Source organism: Myotis daubentonii, chromosome 21, assembly GCF_963259705.1.
Source record: "Myotis daubentonii chromosome 21, mMyoDau2.1, whole genome shotgun sequence".
Classification (NCBI taxonomy): domain Eukaryota; kingdom Metazoa; phylum Chordata; class Mammalia; order Chiroptera; family Vespertilionidae; genus Myotis; species Myotis daubentonii.
Genome location: NC_081860.1, coordinates 17,334,102 through 17,353,590, shown reverse-complemented (window position 1 = coordinate 17,353,590; position 19,489 = coordinate 17,334,102). Strand labels below are relative to the sequence as shown.

The following is a 19,489-nucleotide window of genomic DNA, read 5'->3' as shown; positions in this document are numbered from 1 at the left end:
AAAGGGGTCTCGACCCACAGGTTGAGAACCGCTGCCTTAGATGCTGGGGGTGCCACCCAGGCCTAAAGCGAGCTCCCCAGCGCATGGCAGCTCCAGAGCACCTGCAGTACCGCATGCAGACACCAGAGGGCGCCAGACGGCCAGCTCCCGAAAAGGTCACACCCAGCAAACCTATGCGGTTAGCATATCACATACAGGAACCCAGACGGGACGCATCCTTACAAAAGATGTTTTTTTATTTGTTTTTTTTTTAAATATATATATTTTTATTAATTTCAGAGAGGCAAGAAGAGGGAGAGAGAAACATCCATGAAGGATCGGCTGCCTCCTACTGGGGATCGAGCCGGCAACCCGGGCCTGTGCCCTGACCGGGAATCGAACCAGTGACCTCCTGGTTCACAGGTCGACGCTCGAGCACCGAGCCACGCCAGTGGGCCGGCCGGGCCTGACAGCGGATCTGAGAGGCCCTCGGACTCTGCAGCCACAGGCCGATGGGCGAAGGGTTTCCCTCGCAGGAAGCCAGCCCATGGAGACGGGGGGAGGGGACTTCTTTCCAAGGCAGGAAACACGATGAAAACAACCAGCGCGTGAAGAAACGCGGAAAGGTGGCTCGGCCAAAGCGACAAAATAAACCCCCCAGAGACCGATCGTAAAAACAACAACAGAGACCTATGAACGATCCAACGATCCGACAAAAATTCAGAATAATCGTCTTCCACTCCACGCGGAACTCGGGCGGAAAACCGCGCCGGGAAAGTGAGGCATGAACACAAGGAGAACATGGACAAGGAGCAGGGCCGCCTGTCTCTCGCCCTGTGGCAGGGGGCAGGCGGGCAGCCAGATGGGCCCTGCCCCCTCGGCTCACCCTCCCGGTACAGGCGACCATCCCCAACTTCCATTTAGGGGCTCAGTTCTGAGCCGGCCCCGCTGGCTGGCTGGCTGGCCTTTAATCCCGTGTGCAGAGGCTCCAAAACGCAGGATGCGTAAGCCTGGGGGTGGGCAAGAGTATTACCATTGGGGCCTCGGGGACAGAAGGGTCCCGGGTTCGATTCCGGTCAAGGGCATGTACCTCGGCTGCAGGCTCCATCCCCGGCCCGGGCCCTGGTCGGGGCTTGTGCAAGAGGCAACCTGTCGATGTGTTTCTCTCTCATCCATGTTTCTCTCTCTGTGTCTCTCCTCCCTCTTCTGCTCTCTCTAAAAACCAATGGAAAAATGTCCTCGGGTGAGGATCAGCAACAACAGAAAATTAGAAAACAATGATACGTGTGTTGTTACAAAAGCTATAAGTGCACACCAAGGAAAGAACAAATATGCATAAAAAATAATTTTAAAAAAGCAAAAATGCATGTATTTACAGAAGCACGGCCGGAGAATTAAAAATGCATTAAGCCAGGCCGGGGTGGCTCCGTGGTTGAGCGTCCACCTCTGAACCAGGAGGTCACGGTTCGATTCCCCGTCAAGGGCACAGGCCTGGATTGCGGGCTCGATCCCCAGTGTGGGGCGTGCAGGAGGCAGCCGATCCAGGATTCTCTCTCATCATGGATGTTTCTCTCTCTCTCTCTCCCTCTCCCTTCCTCTCTGAAATCAATAAAAATATATTTAGCTCATCTCATTGCCACCAAGTCGACAGGGGGATGTGCACTCTTGCTGGCCGGGAGGAGGGAGCCGTGAGCCGACGCCAGCTGTCGGGGGCTGTCTGCCCTGGAGATGTGCCTCTCTGGATCCCCAAATCCCCCCATTTGACCACCCTCTCTCTGCAGCCACCACTTTGCTTTCCATTTGCTAAATCAGCGCCCGCTAAACCTCTGGGGGAGGAGGGATTACGGCTGATGACAGATGTTATAGACGGACGCGATTTGGGCAGACCAGGCCAGTGTGACGCCTCCCGGCCGACCGGCTGCAGCCAGCCTGCTCCCAGGCCCCTGGCCTCCTTGTCCGGAAACCCCCTAGGGGGCTGCCCTCGTTGGGGGGGTCTGGCCCTACCCACCGAGGGGTGCAGGGGACAGTCATGGGCTCCCCGAGGAAGATGAGCAGCTCTTTCAAGTGGGGCTCGCTCAAGAGCTCCACGTCGGGGTCGCAGAAGGTGAGTGAGCCCTGGCCGGTGTGGCTCAGTGGGTAGAGAGCCGGCCTGCGGACTGATTCCGGTCAAGGGCACATACCTCGGTGGCAGGCTCCTCCCCGGCCTGGGCCCTGATCGGGGCGTCCAGTCGATGTGTTTTTTCTCACATCGATGTTTCTCTCTCTGTCGTTCCCTCTCTCTTGCAAATATTCAATAGAAAAATATCCTCAGGTGAGGATTAAAAAAAAAAAAAGGAGGTGAGCGTTGCCTGGCGGCCTGGGGGCAGAGGGACACAACGACAGAGGGACCCTGGTCAGTGGGCGTCTGTCCTCCGCAGTCCGCGGCCGATGGGGATGGGGTGCCCTGCCTTCGGAGCTGCTGCATCCGAACCCCTTCTCAGGGGGCGGGGGGAGGTCCCCCTTTCCTGCCAACCTGGTGACCAACCTCTGTGGTCTCCTGGCTGTTCCCACCCTCAGAGACGGAGCTCACGGCCCTTGCTGGCTGCGTCTGGGGTGTGAGCTGTGCAGATCCCCGGGGCACACGGCACCTGGCCCCCCACCCCCGAAGTTCTGGGCTCTCCCCATCGCTTCTCCTGGGATGACTCTCCTGCCCCCTGAGCTCCCTGCCGCCGGACCCGCCGCCCCCTCTTTGGTCCCCATCGCATGTTGGGGGGAGCGCCGTGTGGGGCCTGGGAGACCCTCCGTGAGGGTCAGGATCACACTGAGCCCCTGCGGAGGGTCAGGCAGCTCCCGGGACTCGGAGCAAACTGAAACGGGTGCCTGGTACCCCGCCTTGTGCAGTCAGTGGGGTCTGGGGGCAAAGAATTCAACAAGAGGGGAGGAGACTTCAACGTTGGTCAAGTTTGCAAACCAACCTGGCTGGTGTGGCTCAGTGGCTGAGCATCGACCTGTGAGCCAGGAGGTCAGGGTTCGATTCCCAGTCAGGGCACAGGCCCCGGTTGCGGGCTCCACCCCCAGTGGGGGGCATGCAGGAGACAGCCGATCAGTGATTCTCTCTCATCGTGGATGTTTCTCTCTCCCTCTCCCTTCCTCTCTCAAATCAATAAAAATGTATTTTAGAAATAAAAAGAGGGGGAGGGAGGCGCAGCAGCTGGCAGGCGAATGCTCCTAATGTCTGCTTTCCTGTGATTAATGGCCCCGGATAAAAACCTTGAACCCGGGAAGCAGGCCGGGTCGCTAAGCTCGCCGAGAGCAGCGCTGGGGGCCCGGGAGGCCTCTTAAGCGACTTACATTTTTAACGCGACTGTTTGGGGATAAGCCATCCTTTTAGAATCTGGGGAGAGTAATAAAGAGATGGAGAAGCAGCCAGCCGGCCTGGCTCAGTGGTGAGCGTCGACCTAGGAGCCAGGAGGTCACGGGTTCGATTCCCGGTCAGGGCACGTGCCTGGGTTGTGGGCTCGATCCCCAGTAGGGAGTGTGCAGGAGGCGGCCGATCCATGATTCTCTCTCATCACTGATGTGTCTCTCTCTCTCCCTCTCCCTTCCTCTCTGAAAACAATAATTTTTTTTTTAAAGAGCCCTGAATAGTTAGATTCCGTGGATAGAGCATCAGCCCACAGACCGCAGGGCCTGAGCACCTGAGTCAGGGCATGGGCCTCGGTTGCAGGCGTGCGCAGGAGGCAACCCATCACTGTGTCTCGCTCACATCGATGTCTCTCCCTCCCCCTTCCTTCCTCTCGCTCTAAAACTCGATGGGAAAATATCCTTGAGTGAGGATCAACAACAACAACAACAACAAACAAATAAGGCCCCACAGCCTCAATAAAATAATAAGATAAAATCCTATATAACAAAGAGGTAATATGCACATTGACCATCACTCTACACACAAATGGCCGCCCTCATGTGCTCAAAGATGGCACCCTCATGTGGACACAAGAGGGCAGTTGGAGGCGACCAGGCCTGCAGGGGAGGGCAGTTGGGGGGTGACCAGGCCTGCAGGGGAGGGCAGTTGGGGGGTGACCAGGCCTGCAGGGGAGGGCAGTTGGGGGGTGACCAGGCCTGCAGGGGAGGGCTGTTGGGGGGTGACCAGGCCTGCAGGGGAGGGCAGTTGGGGGGTGACCAGGCCTGCAGGGAGGGCTGTTGGTGGGGGGCAGGCCTGCAGGTGAGGGCAGTTGGGGGAGACCAGGTTTACAGGGGAGAGGGGTTGGGGGGGAAAGAGGCCTGCAGGGGAGGGCAGTTGGGAGAAACCAGGCCAGCAGGGGAGGGTGGTTGGGGATGACCAGGCCTTCTATAAAATTTTTTATCTTATTTTTTTATCTTATTTTTAATTTCATTTTATTTTATTTTTTTATTTGTATTTTAAGTTTTAATTTATTTTTTATTTTATTTTTATTTTATTTTTTATTTATTTTATTAAAAAATAAATTAAAAATAAAATAAAACATAAAATATAAAATAAAAAATAAAATAATATAAATAAAATTAAAATAAATTTAAAAAATAAAATTAAAATTAAATATAATAATAAAATAAAAAAATAAAGAAAAATGAAGATCTAAACTCCTGGTGAGCCCAAGGAGGAAGACGGGAAGGAGATGGGCTGTGCCTGGTGTTGGGTGTGAAAGCATCGGGGGACCCCAACTGCCCTCTCCTTATCCCCCCTTCTCTCCTCCTCTCTCTCACCTCCCCTGCACTCACTCTCCCTCCACCTCCCCGACCAGTGAATCTAGAGCAAACTGCAGCTGCAGCCAGGCGGGGGCAGCAGAGAGCTGAGCTGGCGGGGCCCTGGGCTCCCTAGATTGGCCCATCGGGGCCCCATGTGCAGAGAGCTGCAGCGCTGGGACCCCTTAGCTGAGGGTGCGCCAGGTGGGCGCTGTGGCTGTGCTGGGCTCTCCCGCCTGGCGGCCGGGCCCAAACGAAGCTTTTTCAGACTCTCGGAAAGCCGAGAGTGGAGCGGTGGCTGGTGGGGTTGGGGGTAAGTGGGAGGGTGATGGTCGCAGGGAACAACTTCCAGGTACAGGGTGACTGCAGCAATAACACCGTCCTGTCCACCGAAGGCTGCTGGAGAGAATAGATCTTTATTTTTATTTTTATATTTTTTAATTGATTTCAGGCAGAGGGAGAGAAAGAGAGAGAGAAACATCAGTGATGAGAGCGAATCATGGATCGCTGCCTCCTGCACGCCCCCTCCTGGGGATCAAGCCCACAACCTGGGCCTGTGCCCTGACCGGGAATCGAACTGTGACCTCCTGGTTCCGAGGTCGACGCTCAACCACTGAGCCACGCCAGCCGGGCCGGAACACGGGCATGGGAAAGGGGGAAGGAGGGAGGGAAGCAGGAGGTGGCCGTTTTGCCGCCGGAATGACCATGCGTAGGGGCGCACGCAGCTCCCGGCCTGGCAGCCTGGGGTGACCGCGGGTGGGGGGGGTCCCGCCGGCTGCTGCCGGTGGAGGGGTCGGCCGGGATGCTCGGCACCCGGGCAAGGACGAGAGAGTCAGGGGGGACTCACGGGGCATTCGGGGTGGTGCTCGCCCTGACCTCTGACCCAGCCTCGGGCGACTGGGAGAAGGGTTTGGGTCAGTGAATGTCCAGGGAGGCTTCCTCCCAGCTCCTCGGGGCCCGGGCACTGCCCCCCCACGAGGGGCAGCTGAGGGACCGATGATTCCGACCGTCTCGATTATGCAAACCACGTGGACGTTTCCAGCCAGGGAAGGACTGGCCGGGGGAGGAGGAGGGGGGTCCCTTCAAAGGGGAGGTCCCCGCCCCCCCTCCTCTCCCGGGTCCCCAGGCAGTGTTCCTGGGAGGCCACATGGGGCGGCCTGAGGCCTGGGATCATGTGGCCGGGGCACAGGGCTCACATGCCGCTCATGTGGACGCTCTTAAAGGGAGGGTCCTCCGCAGCCAGCTTCCTGCCCCGTCCGAGGAGGAGGCCGCGGGGGGCCAGGCTGCGCGCTCCCGGCTCTGCCGCTGGCCCAGGTAAGCTCGGTGCGGCTCTGCGGGGCGTGGGCTTGGCTCCCAGCGGCCTCCAGCTCCTCTTCCGCGGAGGCCGGCTGCACAGGGGCCCGTAGGGGAGGCCAGGGGCCCCGTGCATGGCCCGGCGGGGCGGGGGGGGGGGGTCTGGGATGATTCCCTGAGAGGACGAGTCCTGGGTCAGTCGGCCACTGCCCGGCTCCAACAGGCTGGCTGCTGCTTCTGTTTTTAAAATATATTTTATTGATTTTTTACAGAGAGGAAGGGAGAGGGATAGAGAGTTAGAAACATCGATGAGAGAGAAACATCGATCAGCTGCCTCCTGCACATCTCCCTACTGGGGATGTGCCTGTAACCAAGGTACGTGCCCTTGACCGGAATCGAACCCGGGACCCTTCAGTCCGCAGGCCAATGATCTAGCCACTGAGCCAAACCAGTCAGGGCCTTTTTTTAAATGTAATATATTTTTATTGATGTCAGAGAGGAAGGGAGAGGGAGAGAGAGAGAGAGACATCAATGATCAGAGAGAGTCATTGATGGGCTGCCCCTGCACGGCCCCCACTGGGGATCGAGCCCGAGACCCGGACATGTGCCCTTGACAGAAATCTAACCCGGGACAGTTCAGCCCGCTGAACCGAACCGGCCGGGACGGCTGCATTAATTGTCTATCGCCAGGTGAGAGCAGCTAGGTTGGATCGGGCTGGCTGACCTCAGCAGGTGGGATGAGCCTGCCTGGATCAGGCTGCTTAACTCGGTAGGTGGGATTGGCTCGATTGGCTTACTTCGGTTAATTAAACCAGTAGTAGGATTAGCTGGAGTGGATTAGGCTGGTTAAACCAGTAACCAGGGCTAACTAGATTGGATCAGGTTGATGGAAAAGATATACGGGTTAAAGATACATCAGGGGCCTCCAGCACACACCCCAACCGGGGCCAGGGACCGAGCCTGCCACCCGGGTCCCCGCCCTTGACCGGGAATCGAACCCGCCACTCTCGGGTGCCAGGGCGGGCGCTCTAACCACTGGGCGACACCACGTGGGGCCACAGGCGGCCGCAGGGGGACAGCGCGCTCGAAATAGACCCGGGAGGCCGGCGGTGTCTTTTGGCTAAACTGGTCCCCCCGTCATTTGGCTGCGGGCGGGGCTCGCTGTTAATTTTGGCCCAAAGACACAAGGCAGTGGAGTCAACAGAGGCCCGCCCAGCGGCCAACCAGCCCCCGTGGTTTCAGAAGCCAATTCCGAGGCTGCAGACAACCAGGCCCAAGCCATGTCCTGTGGCCCAGGCCCCGCCCGCCCCTGCGGGTCCCCCCAGCCTTCCCCGCCCTCCTGCACCCCTCCTTGTAGGGCCGTCCCCACCCGTGTGGACATGGGCCAGAATGTCAAACCCTCCTCACTCCTGAGCACGTCGCAGCTCCCCGTCCACGCGGGACGCCTCCCCGGGCTCCACGCTGGCTGACTCCTGCCATCAGAACCCACAGAGAAGCCGCCCGGCCGGGTGGCTCAGTGGTTAAGCGTTGACCTACGAACCAGGAGGTCCCGGTTCCATACCCGGTCGGGGCACATGCCCGGGTTGCCAGGGGCAGCCAGTCAATGATTCTCTCTCATCAGTGATGTTTCCCTCTTCCTCTCTGAAATCAATCAAAACATATTTAACGAAAGAAGCCCAGAGGATAACCGGACAGTGAGCATGTGGGCGCCCACCGCCCAGATCGTACCAACGTTAATCGGTCATGTTTGCAGCAGATGGGCTGTTTTTTTTTTTTCCGTCTCTTCATGGGAAAAAAAAAAATAAGAGAAAAAGAAAGAAAAAGGATCTGGCAGCCCCAATTCTTTCAGCCCAGGGCCCTCGGACCTCCCTGCCGGGCCTGGCCAGACCCCTCACGGACACGCGTCTGTCCTCCATGGCCCGGCCTTTCTCCCGCAGCCCTGTCCGGCTCAGCTCTCGGCTGCTTTCTCTTTTCTTTCTTTGCTTTTCAAATACGTTTGCATTGGTTACACAGAGAGGGAGAGGGGGCGAGAGAGAGAAACACCCATGCTGAGAGAGCATCGTGGATGAGCTGGCCCCACACGCCCCACACTGGGGACCGAGCCCGCAACCGGGCATGTGCCCTGACCGGAATTCGAACCCGGGACCCTCTCGGTCCGCCGCAGGCCGACGCTGTACCCGCTGAGCCGAACCGGCCGGGGCGACTCGGACGTTTTGGGGGGCCGTCCCGCGAAGGGCAGGCGGGTGAATTTTACAGACCGGGATGCACGGACGCTGAGGGCAGCTGGGGGAGACCTGGGCCTCACGCCCACCTCCTTGTCTCCCAGGGACAGAAGGCGTGGATTGAGAAGACCTTCTGCAGGCGGGAATGCGTCTTCGTCATCCCCAGCACCAAGGACCCCAGCAGGTGACCTGGGAGCCGCAGGGGAGCCGCCGTCCAGACCCGCCCGGGGCGCCCGGGTGCCGGCAACTCTTCTTTCTTTTTATTTTGATCCTCCCCCGGGGATATTTCTTTCCATTGATTTCCAGACAGAGTGAAAGGGGGGTGGGGGAGAGAGAGAGAGATCCCATCTTCATGTTGCTGCACCTCAACGTCCCTCCTTAACTTCAGGGGCGCCTGGGCCTCCCCGATGGAACCCTCTAGGGCCGCCCTGCAGTCGCCCTGCGCAGACACGCGGCTAAGTGCCTCCTCAGACCGAAGCCAGAATGAAAACCAGAGTGGGGCGTGCAGCAGGCGGCCGACCCACGACTCTCTCTCATCATGGATGTCTCTCTCTCTCTCTCTCTCTCTCTCTCTCTCCCTCTCCCTTCCTTCCTTCAAAATCCACAAAAACACTAGAGGCCCGGTGCATGGATCCGTGCACATGGAAAGGAAATTAATTAGAGGAAATATTTCAGAGGCCGGGGAGGGACCGCGGGAGATTGGCTGGCCAGGGAGGGGCTGCGGGAGGGCTCCAGGGCGAGTCCGGCCCGTCTTGCCCCGTCCCAATCGGCCAGACCCCAGCAATAAGCTAACCTGCCGGTCGGAGCGTCTGCCCCCTGGTGGTCAGTGCGTGTCATAGCGACTGGTCGGATGGACACTTAGCATATTAGGCCTTTATTATAAAGGATATTTTAAAAGAGGGGGGTGGGGGAGAAAAGACTGTTTTTGCCTTTGTTCTCAGGTGTTGCTGTGGCCAGCTCATCGCCCTGCATATCCCCCCTCTGCCCAGCGTAACATCCAGCAAAAATGGGGAGGAGAGCACAGAGCTGGAGGCTCCGCCAGAGAAATGGTCTGTGGGCAGACACACCCAGGCCTACCCGACCGATGCCTACGGGACGCTGGAGTTCCAGGGCGGCGGATACTGCAACAAAGCCATGGTGAGACGGGCTGAGGCAGGGCCGTCACCCAGCCCACAGCCCCCGTCAGAGCCCCAGCCCCCCAGGCACCCAGACCTGGGCACCTGGGTCTTCTTTCAGGGGCATCACTCAATCCTCCAGGATGGTTCCTGGCAAAGACAGGGAATACACCTGTGCCCAGCCGGCGTGGCTCAGTGGCGGAGCGCCGACCTAGGAACCAGGAGGTCAGGGTTCGATTCCCGGTCAGGGCACAAGCCGGGGTTGTGGGTTCGATCCCCAGTGTGGGGCGTGCAGGAGGCAGCCGATCCATGATTCTCTCTCATCAGTGATGTTTCTCCCTCTCCCTGCCTCTCTGAAATCAATAAAGACGTACTTCTATAAAAAGAAATATATCTGCATGCTCAGCATTTTAGCCACGAGATTTAAAAAATACTATTTATTTTAGAGAGACATTAATTTGTTGTTCTACTTATTTAATGGATTTTTTTTTTTTTTGAGAGAGAGAGAGGGGGAGGGAGAGGAAGAGAGAGGGAGAGAAGCATCGATGTGAGAATGAAACATCGACTGGTTGCCTCCCGCACACATTCCAACTGGGAACCGAACCCACGACCTGGGTGTGTGCCCTGACCGGGGATCGCACCCACGACCCTGGCGTTTTGGGACGACATGCTACCTGGCTGAGCCCCCCGGCCAGGGCTTAGAAACTGGGCGCCGTGATAAGGAACCAGTCGTGCCCCTAAGATCCGCACCCAAACTGTGAGTGCACAGACCATGCTTTTGGCCCAGACGCTGGGAGCTGCTTCCTCGTCCTGCCTCCCTGGGGGCGGGAGGGGTGACGTGCTGGTTGGTGGGCTGTCTGGTTCTGCTTTCTGGCCGGGCACCGTCCCCCCTCCTGGGACAGGGGAGGGGCGCCTGGACGTGGTTCCCTCTGAAGTCCATCCTCGCCCCCCTGGTCTGTGCCCAGCTGGCCGAGGGGGCCAGGGCTTGTCCCGTTTGCGTGTGAACAGGGAGGGCCCTCGGCCTGGAGCCCTGCCAGCCGGGGAGGCGGAGCGCTGGGCTCCGTTCAGCCAGCGCTGAGTCACACTCCCACGCGCCCAGTCAGGCCGTCTCTACAACTGCTTTTCTCCTTTTTTTAAAAGAAAACCACAGTGCACCACTTCATTATTATTATTATTGTAATTATTCTTTGGTGAACCCTCACCCGAGAGAGGGGAAGGGAGGGGGAGAGACACAGAGAGAGAAACATCGATGGGAGGGAGACACATCGATGGGTTGCCTCCCGCACCAGGATTGAGCCTGCACCTGAGGTACATGCCCTCGACCGGGAATCGAACCCCAGACCCTTTGGTTCACAGGCCAACGCTCTATCCGCTGAGCCACACCAGCCAGGGCCCTAAGACGTTTTCTGGTGCTCGTATCAAATTCAAGTGTCGTTCACTTGTAGTTTACGTACGTCCTGTAGTTTCCTTGCTCCATCTGGCAGCCCCCACTCCCCCTGCTCCCCCCCCCAAAAAAGTTTCCTCCGGTCTCTTCGCCATGGGCTCCTGTAGAGGTCACAGAACCTGAGGGAGAGAAAGCCAGAGGGCAATTTCAAAAAAAAAATTTTTTTTTAAGTTGATGTCAGAGAGGAAGAGAGAGGGAGGGAGAGAGAAACATCAATGAGAGAGAATCACGGACCGGCTGCCTCCCGCACGCCCCACACTGGAGATCCAGCCCGCAACCCGGGCCTGTGCCCCGACCGGGAATCGAACCCTGACCTCCTGGTTCCTAGGTCGACCCTCAACCCCTGAGCCACGCCGGCCAGGCGGGAGGGCTCCTGCTTGGACGGGAGCGACAGTCCCGGCCCGGCCCCCCGCCCGGGGCCCGCGTGCTCAGCGCCACGCCCTCTCTTGCAGTACATCCGCGTGTCCTACGACACCAAGCCGGACGCGCTGCTGCACCTGATGGTGAAGGACTGGCAGCTGGAACTCCCCAAGCTCCTCATCTCCGTGCACGGCGGCCTCCAGAGCTTCCCGATGCAGCCCAAGCTGAAGCAGGTGTTCGGCAAGGGCCTGGTCAAGGCCGCTGTGACCACGGGCGCCTGGATCTTCACGGGGGGCGTCAGCACGGGTGAGCGCCCGGCCCCCGAGAGCAAGGAAACGCCACGTGTGTGGCAGCCCGAGGTCGTGTTTGGGTTTTTATTTTTAAAAATATGTTTTTAAGAAAGAAAACAAAATATTTTTATTGCCTGAGCCGATTTGGCTCAGTGGATAGAGCGTCGGCCGGTGGGCGGAAGGGCCCCGGGTTCGATTCCGGCCCAGGTTGCGGGCTCCTCCCCGGCCCGGGCCCTGATCGGGGCGTGTGCAGGAGGCAACCCATTGATGTGTGTCTCTCACATCGATGTTTCTGTCTTTCCCTCTCTCTAAAAGAACAATGGAAAAATGTCTTCGGGCGAAGATGAAAAAGAAATATATAAATATATTATTGATTGCAGAAGGGGAGGGAGAGAGAGAGACATCCATGATGAGAGAGGATCACTGATGGGCTGCCTCCTGCACGCCCCCTACTGGGGATCGAACCCACAACCCGGGCCTGTGCCCTGACCGGCGATGGAACCGTGACCTCCTGGTTCACAGGTCAAGGCTCAACCACTGAGCCAGGCCGCCAGAGCCCGGGGTACCTTCTTTCAATGGCAAAGATCACCATGTCTCCACCCGTTCCCCAGGGATGGAGTGGCCGGAGAAGGGGTTCCCCCCCAGCCCCCTCTATCCCCACCCACCCACAGGGGGCCTCACTCACGGGCCTCCCGGCTGCTCGCAGGGGTCATCAGCCACGTCGGGGACGCCCTGAAGGACCACTCCTCCAAGTCCCGGGGCCGGGTCTGCGCCATCGGCATCGCCCCCTGGGGCCTCGTGGAGAACACGGACGACCTGATCGGGAAGGACGTGAGTGCCTCCTCCCCGGCTGGGCCATTGATCGTTCACCAGTATGGTCGCTTTTGGACGCCGGCAATTTAAAGAAAACCCAAGACTGTCCTCTGAGGTCGTGGCGGGTCCCCCTGCAGTTGTACGGAATGAGGAAGACGGGCTCCCATCGACCCCTCTTCCCTCTCGGCCACCGTAACCAACGTCTTGCCAAACCGTGACGGGACATCACCACCAGGGCCTTCTTAATTCACGTGGTTATTTGTTTCTTATTTAATTTATTATTATTATTATTAGAGAGAGAGATGAAAGGAGAGTAGCAGGGAGCTAGAAACATCGATGAGACATCACGGAGCGGCCGCCGCCCGCATGCCCCACACTGGGGATCGAGCCCGTAACCCGGGCCTGTGCCCTTGACCGGGAATCGAACCGTGACCTCCTGGTTCATAGGTCAACGTTCAACCACTGAGCCATATCGCCGGGCTACGTATAGGATTTTGTGTTAAGATAGGTTTTCATTGCTTTGTCATCAGTGCCCAGGAGTACAATGGCTGGGTTGGCGTTATCTAAAAGTAATTTATTCCTCAGCCCGGCCGGCATGGCTCTGTGGTTGAGCATCGAACCAGGAGGTCACCGGTTCGATTCCCGGTCGGGGCACAGGCCCGGATGGCGGGCTCCATCCCCAGTGTGGGGCATGCAGGAGGCAGCCGATCCATGACTTCCTCTCATCATTGATGTTTCCCTCTCTCTCATCCTCTCCGTTCCTCTCTGAAATCAATAAAAAAATAATTTTATATAGAAATTAAAAAAAAAAAAGTCCATCATGAGAGAGGACAGGAAAGGGACAGCAGGCCCCACTGCACAGGGAGCCGGGGCATAGCTGCCTGCATCCGCGTCCCGGCTGCCCCCGCGGGCGTGACCGCGCCAGGGCTGCGGCTCTGACGGGAGCTGTGCCTCTTGTCAGGTGACCAGACTCTACCAGACCATGTCCAACCCTCTCAGCAAGCTGTCCGTGCTCAACAGCGCCCACACGCACTTCATCCTGGCCGACAACGGCACGCTGGGCCGCTACGGCGCCGAGGTGACGCTCCGGCGGCAGCTGGAGAAGCACATCTCCCTGCAGAAGATCAACACACGTGAGTCCCGGCCACGGCCACGGCCACCCAACCGTCCGGGGGGTGTAAAGCCTTAACCGTGTCCCTGTTAGATCCACAGAAGACGACTTGATTTGACCCTCTTTCTTTTTTAAAAAAAATGTATTTTTATTGATCTCAGAGAGAGGAAGGGAGAGGGAGAGAGAGAGAAACATCAATGATGAGAGAGAATCATGGATCGGCCGCCTCCTGCATTCCCCACACTGGGGATGGAGCCTGCAACCTGGGCCTGTGCCCTGACCGGGAATCGAACCGTGACCTCCTGGTTCCTGGGTTGACACTCAACCACGGAGCCACGCCGGCCGGGCTCTGGTAGGGTTTCTGTGGAAGACAACCTGGAAAAGGAAGGTCAATCAAAGAGCCTGTGAGGCTGACAGCTTGGCTGGGGCGGCCGCCCTGAGCAGTGGTGGGTTTCTGAGAGTCGGGTCTCCTGGACGCACGGGCTGGCGACGGGATGTGTCCTTCTCCTGTGTTCGATTCCTCCGGACTTGCACGCTTCACGCCGCTGGCTCCACGCGGCCACGGGGCTGCTGGGCTTCCCTTTGTCATCCTTTGCCTCGGGCTCAGAGCGGGGCAGGGACGGCAAAGGGGTGCTCGGCTGTCACCTCTCTCGGCGCGGAGCTTCGGGGGGGCGGAGGGGGGCGTCTCCAGCCTAAACCACGAGGAACGAATTCCACCGTTTCCAGAGGAAGAAGGTGACTTCGCCGCCATATTCCTGCCAAGCCGGTCTTGGGGGGAAGACTCAAAGGCAGGTGGGGCCATGTCATCTGGGTCCACTTTTTAAAATACATGTTTTTTTATTGATGCCAGAGAGGAAGGGAGAGGGAGAGAGGGAGAAACATCCATGATGAGAGAGAACCATGGACCGGCTGCCTCCTGCACGCCCCACACTGGGGATGGAGCCCGCAACCCAGGCCTGTGCCCTGACCGGGAATCGAACCGTGACCTCCTGGTTCATAGGTTGACACTCAACCACAGAGACACGCCGGCCGGGCCATAGCAGACCCTCGAACCCACGTTTGCCGAACGGAACTGAACTGAGATTATTCGGGTTAAGAGTTGGTCAACATATTTCCAAGTTCCTGGCTGCAGAAATGCATCATGGGGGCCAACCGGAACTGCTACCCCCTCCCATTTGAGGTTCCGGAATCCCCTCATGTATCCATTTCATCGAAGGAAGGCCTTCAGAGCTTCGAGACCAAGGACACGTCTCCTACTTGGCGTTGGTTGACGTTAATCAAATAACTCCCGAGGCAGCCCCGGTCGGTGTGGCCCAGTGGTTGGGCTCGGACCCATGAACTGAGAGGTGGCCGGTTCCATTCCCGGTCGAGGGCACATCCCGGGTTGCTGTCTCCGATCCCGGGAGGGGGCGTGCATGAGGCCAGCCGATCCGTGGTTCTCTCCCATCATGGATGTTTCTATCTCTCTCTCTCCCTCTCCCTTCCTCTCTGAAATCAATAAAATACAATAAACGAGCCCTGGCCAGTGTGGCTCAGCGGATAGAGCGCTGACCTGCAGACGGAAGGGTCACAGGTTCCGCTTGCCGTCAAGGACACGGACCTCGGTGCAGGCTCGGTCTCCAGCCCTGTCGGGTGGCCCGCGGGAGGCAACCCAGCAATGTGTCTCCCTCACATCGATGTTTCTCTCTCCCTGCGCCTCCCTCCCACCCTCCCTGGAAATCAGTGGGAAAACACCCTCCAGTGAGGATTCACCACAACAGGAACGGACAGGGGGAGGGGATCGGGCTGGGCGGGGGGGTCTGATGGGACTGTGTGTGTCCTGCAGGGCTGGGCCAGGGGGTGCCGGTCGTGGGCCTGGTGGTGGAAGGCGGCCCCAACGTCTTCTCCGTCGTCCTGGAGTACCTCCGCGAGGAGCCGCCGGTCCCCGTGGTGGTCTGCGACGGCAGCGGGCGGGCCTCGGACATTCTGTCGTTCGCGCACAAATACTGTGAGGAAGGAGGGTAGGATTCCTGACGGGGTGCGCAGGGCGGGGCCGGAAACCTCGGTCGTTCCGAAAAAATGTTCGGGAAGGAATCTCTTTAAATGCATTTCTATTGGTGTCAGAGAGGAAGGGAGAGAGAGAAACACGCATGATGAGAGAGAATCATGGACCGGCTGCCTCCTGCACGTCCCCCGTGGAACCCGGGCCTGTGCCCTGACCAGGAATCGAACCCGGGACCCCCTGGTTCCTAGGTTGGTGCTCAGTCACTGAGCCTCGCTGGCCAGGCTCAAGAAGGAACCTGGGCTGGGTTCTCCCAGCTCCCCAGGTCGGCGTGGGAGGGAGCCTGGGAGACCATGGTGTTGCTCCCGGAATTCTTCGTCTGGGGGACACCCTCTCTCTCACCCGCATTCCCCGTCGATGGGTTTCGACAAGCCTGGGACTGAGGACAGGCGTGAAGGCAGTTTTAGACTCTGGTCCCCTTTCTTCCCTCTTCTATCCAGGGAGCCCCTCAGGGGGAAAACGTTTCCAATCAAAGACACCAGGTGGCCCTGGCTGGCCGGTGTGGCTCAGTGGATAGGGCATCATCCCACGGACTGAAGGGCCCCGGGTTCGATTCCGGCCCGGGCCCTGGTCGGGGCTCACGCAGGAGGCAGCCCATTGATACGTCTCTCTCACATCGATGTTCCTGTGTTTCCCTCTCTCTTCCACTCTCACTGAAAATCAATGAAAAATTATCCTCGGATGAGGATGCACAAACCAAAAAAAAAAAAAAAGACACCAGGCGGACAGGCCTGACGCGAGCTGTCTCTCTTCCCTGCGGCGTTTCCCTCGAACAGGGTCATCAGCGAACCGCTCAGGGACCAGCTGCTCGTCACCATCCAGAAGACCTTTAACTACGGCAGGACCCAGGCGCTGCAGCTGCTGGCGGCGGTCGCGGAGTGCATGAAGAGGAAGGCGCTTGTGAGTGTCTGCGGCTTTTTGGGTTTTTTTAAAAAAATCCTCACCCGGGGATATTTTTCCCATTGATTTTTCGGAGAGCGTGGAAGAGAGCGGGAAAGGCGAAAAGAAACATCGATGTGAGAGAAACACATCGATGGGCTGCCTCCTGCACGCGCCCCGACCAGAGAGGGACCTGCAACCGAGGTTCGTGCCCTTGACCGGAATCGAACCCGGGACCCCTAGTCCCTGGGCCGACGCTCTAGCCCAGTGATGGCAAGCAAACCTTTTGAGCTCGGCGTGCCAGCGTTTTGAAAAACCCTAACTTAACTCTGGTGCCGTGTCACGTATAGAAATGTTTTGATATTTGCAACCATCGTAAAACAAAGATTTATATTTTTGATATTTATTTTATAATATTTAAATGCCACTGAACAAAGAAAAAATCAACCAAAGAGATGAGTTCGCGTGTCACCTCTGACACGCGTGTCATAGGTTCGCCATCACTGCTAGCCACTGAGCCAAACCAGCTAGGGCTGAAATCAATATAAACACATTAAAATAATCTCTATATATAAAAGCCCAAGGGACCGAAAGACCGGTCAACCGGTCGCTATGCCGCGCACTGACCACCAGGGGGCAGACGCTCAATGCAGGAGCTGCCCCGTGGTGGCCAGTGCGCTACCACAGCCAAACCCCTGCGGTCGCCAACCATCCGCGGTCCCTCCCCCCAGCCAGCCTGCCCCGATCGGCCAGGAGACACCCCGATTGGCCCAATTGCCAGCCAGGCGGAGGGACCCCACCTGTGCATGAATTCGTGCACCGGGCCTCTGGTAATAATAATTAAAATAAGAAGGTTTTGCTCCCAGAATCACTGCCCGGCGTACGTGTCGGTCTCTGCTGTCCTTTGTCGAAAGCGCCCCAAGCCTCCCTCTTGCCGCCAACGTCCCTTGACTCAGTCTTTTCGCCATGAACCCGCGTCCAGGTCACGGTGTTTCGGATGGGAGCCGAGGGCCAGCAGGACATGGAGATGGCGATTTTGACTGCCCTGCTGAAAGGTGAGCTCCGGGCAGGTGGCGACTTCCGGCCTCTCGGTGCTGCCCTGGCTGGTCACCATCTCTGTCTCCTGCCCGGAACGGTGTCTGTCGGTGACAGAGCCCGGGGCTGGCCAGCTGCCCAGGCTGTCTCAGTGTGCACCGGGCTCTGTGGTTGAGCGTCGACCTATGAACCAGGAGGTCACGGTTCGATCCCCCCTCAGGGCACAGGCCCGGGTTGCGGGCTCGATCCCCAGTGGGGGGCATGCAGGAGGCAGCTGATCCATGATTTTCTCTTATCATTGATATTTTTTTTTTTTTTTGAGAGAGATTGGAAGGAAGGGGGAGAGAGAGAGAGAGAGAGAAACATTGATGTGAGAGAGACGCATTGCTTGGCTGCCTCCTGGCCGGGGATCGGCCAGGGCACCCTTCAGTCTGTGGGCCAATGCTCTAGCCACTGAGCCAAACTGGCCGGGGTAGATGTTTCTCTCTCTCTCCCTCTCCCTTCCTCTCTCTGGGGCCAATAAAAATATATATTAAAAAAGAAAAAGATGGGAAGAGGTTGCCTGCACGCTCCTCCCGGGCAGCCCTGTGAGGAGATGGCGTTCTTAGCCAAAGGAAAAGGCAGCAGCGCTCAGACCCGGTGGTGGTGGTGGTGGTGGTCGTGGGTGCCCGGAGCCCAGCTCACCGCCCCGCACCCGCGGGACCGGGCGGTCCAGGCGCGGAGAGAGCGTGGCCTGTTTCCTTGCCTTCCCAGGAACCAACGCGTCCGCCCCGGACCAGCTGAGCCTGGCGCTGGCTTGGAACCGCGTGGACATAGCGCGGAGCCAGATCTTCGTCTTTGGGGCCCACTGGCCGGTGAGACTGTCCCCCCGTCACCCCCCCATCCCGACCTTGTCCAGACGGCGCACAGTAGGTGCTCCCCCAGTCACACAGTCCTCGGGGGTGATCCGCCGCGCACAGTAGGTGCTCCCCCAGTCACACGGTCCTCGGGGGTGATCCGCCACCCACAGGAGGTGCTCCCCCAGTCACACAGTCCTCGGGGGTGATCCGCCGCGCACAGTAGGTGCTCCCCCAGTCACACGGTCCTCGGGGGTGATCCGCCGCCCACAGGAGGTGCTCCCCCAGTCACACAGTCCTCGGGGGTGATCCGCCGCCCACAGTAGGTGCTCCCCCGGTCACATGGTCCTCGGGGGCGCACAGTAGGTGCTCCCCCGGTCACATGGTCCTCGGGGGTGATCCGCCGGGAGATCCGCTAGGACTAGGAGGAGACGTGGCTCCTTAACCTCAAGGAACCAGGGGGAAGGAGGAGCTGCCAGCCCGGGTCTCAGACCCCAGCCAGGGCTCTTGGAGAAATGACCACTCGATATGTCTTTTCTTAAAATATATTTTTATTGATTTCCGAGAGGAAGGGAGAGGGAGAGAGAGATAGGAACATCCATGATGAGAGGGAGTCATGGATCGGCTGCCTCCTGCTGGGCCGGGCGCCCACCCGATATCTCAGCGTGGCCCGTGAAGAGGGGTGCTCACCCTTCCAAAGAAAAGGAAAAAGAGCCTGGCCGGTGTGGCTCAGTGGTGGAGCATCGACCTGTGAACCAGGAGGTCAGGGTTCGATTCCCCGTCAGAGCACATGTCCGGGTTGCAGGCTCCATCCCCAGTGTGGGGCGTGCAGGAGGCAGCCGATCCGTGATTCTCTCTCATCACAGATGTTTCTCTCTCTCCCCGCCTCTCTGAAATCAATAGAAATATATTTTAGATTAAAAAAGAAAAAGAAAATAGCTCGTTAAAAGGAAACACAATGATTGTATTGAGAGCGCTCAGTTTTCACACACTGTTCCGTGAAACCCTGGAGGCCTCCAGCACTGTGTGTGTGCGCGCGCGCGCACATGTGTATGCGTACTCCTGGTCTCACGAGTGCCTGTGTGTGCACGCGTGTACACGCGTGTGCATGCCTGCAGAGGCGAGGGTCATCTCGGGACCCCCGGCTCTGATGTTGTTCTCCCCCCGTTTCTGCCGACGGCAGCCCCTGGGGAGCCTGGCCCCCCCGGCGGACAGCAAGGCCACCGAGAGGGAGAAGAAGCCGCCCACAGCCACCACCAAGGGCCCAGGGAAAGGGAAAGGCAAGCGGAAGGGGAAGGGGAAGGAGGAGGGGGAGGAGGAGACCGACCCCCGGAAGATCGAGCTGCTGAACTGGGTACGTGGGGAGC

At 58.4% G+C, this 19,489-nt stretch overlaps 1 protein-coding gene across 2 annotated transcripts in view; it reads left to right on the top strand.

Annotated features, from left to right (window-relative positions):
• Positions 1-1,583: 1,583 nt before the first annotated feature.
• The window catches only part of TRPM1 (transient receptor potential cation channel subfamily M member 1), a 34,416-nt gene continuing 16,510 nt past the window's right edge, over positions 1,584-19,489 (top strand). For both annotated transcript variants that reach the window (XM_059677930.1, XM_059677929.1), the window contains exons 1-11: positions 1,584-2,083; positions 8,303-8,382; positions 9,140-9,335; positions 11,210-11,423; positions 12,114-12,238; positions 13,182-13,353; positions 15,157-15,331; positions 16,149-16,272; positions 17,234-17,306; positions 18,040-18,140; positions 19,306-19,476. In XM_059677930.1, the coding sequence (XP_059533913.1) occupies positions 2,009-2,083; positions 8,303-8,382; positions 9,140-9,335; positions 11,210-11,423; positions 12,114-12,238; positions 13,182-13,353; positions 15,157-15,331; positions 16,149-16,272; positions 17,234-17,306; positions 18,040-18,140; positions 19,306-19,476 (1,506 nt within the window). In that variant the 5' untranslated portion in view covers positions 1,584-2,008. The remainder of the gene's footprint in view (positions 2,084-8,302; positions 8,383-9,139; positions 9,336-11,209; positions 11,424-12,113; positions 12,239-13,181; positions 13,354-15,156; positions 15,332-16,148; positions 16,273-17,233; positions 17,307-18,039; positions 18,141-19,305; positions 19,477-19,489) is intronic.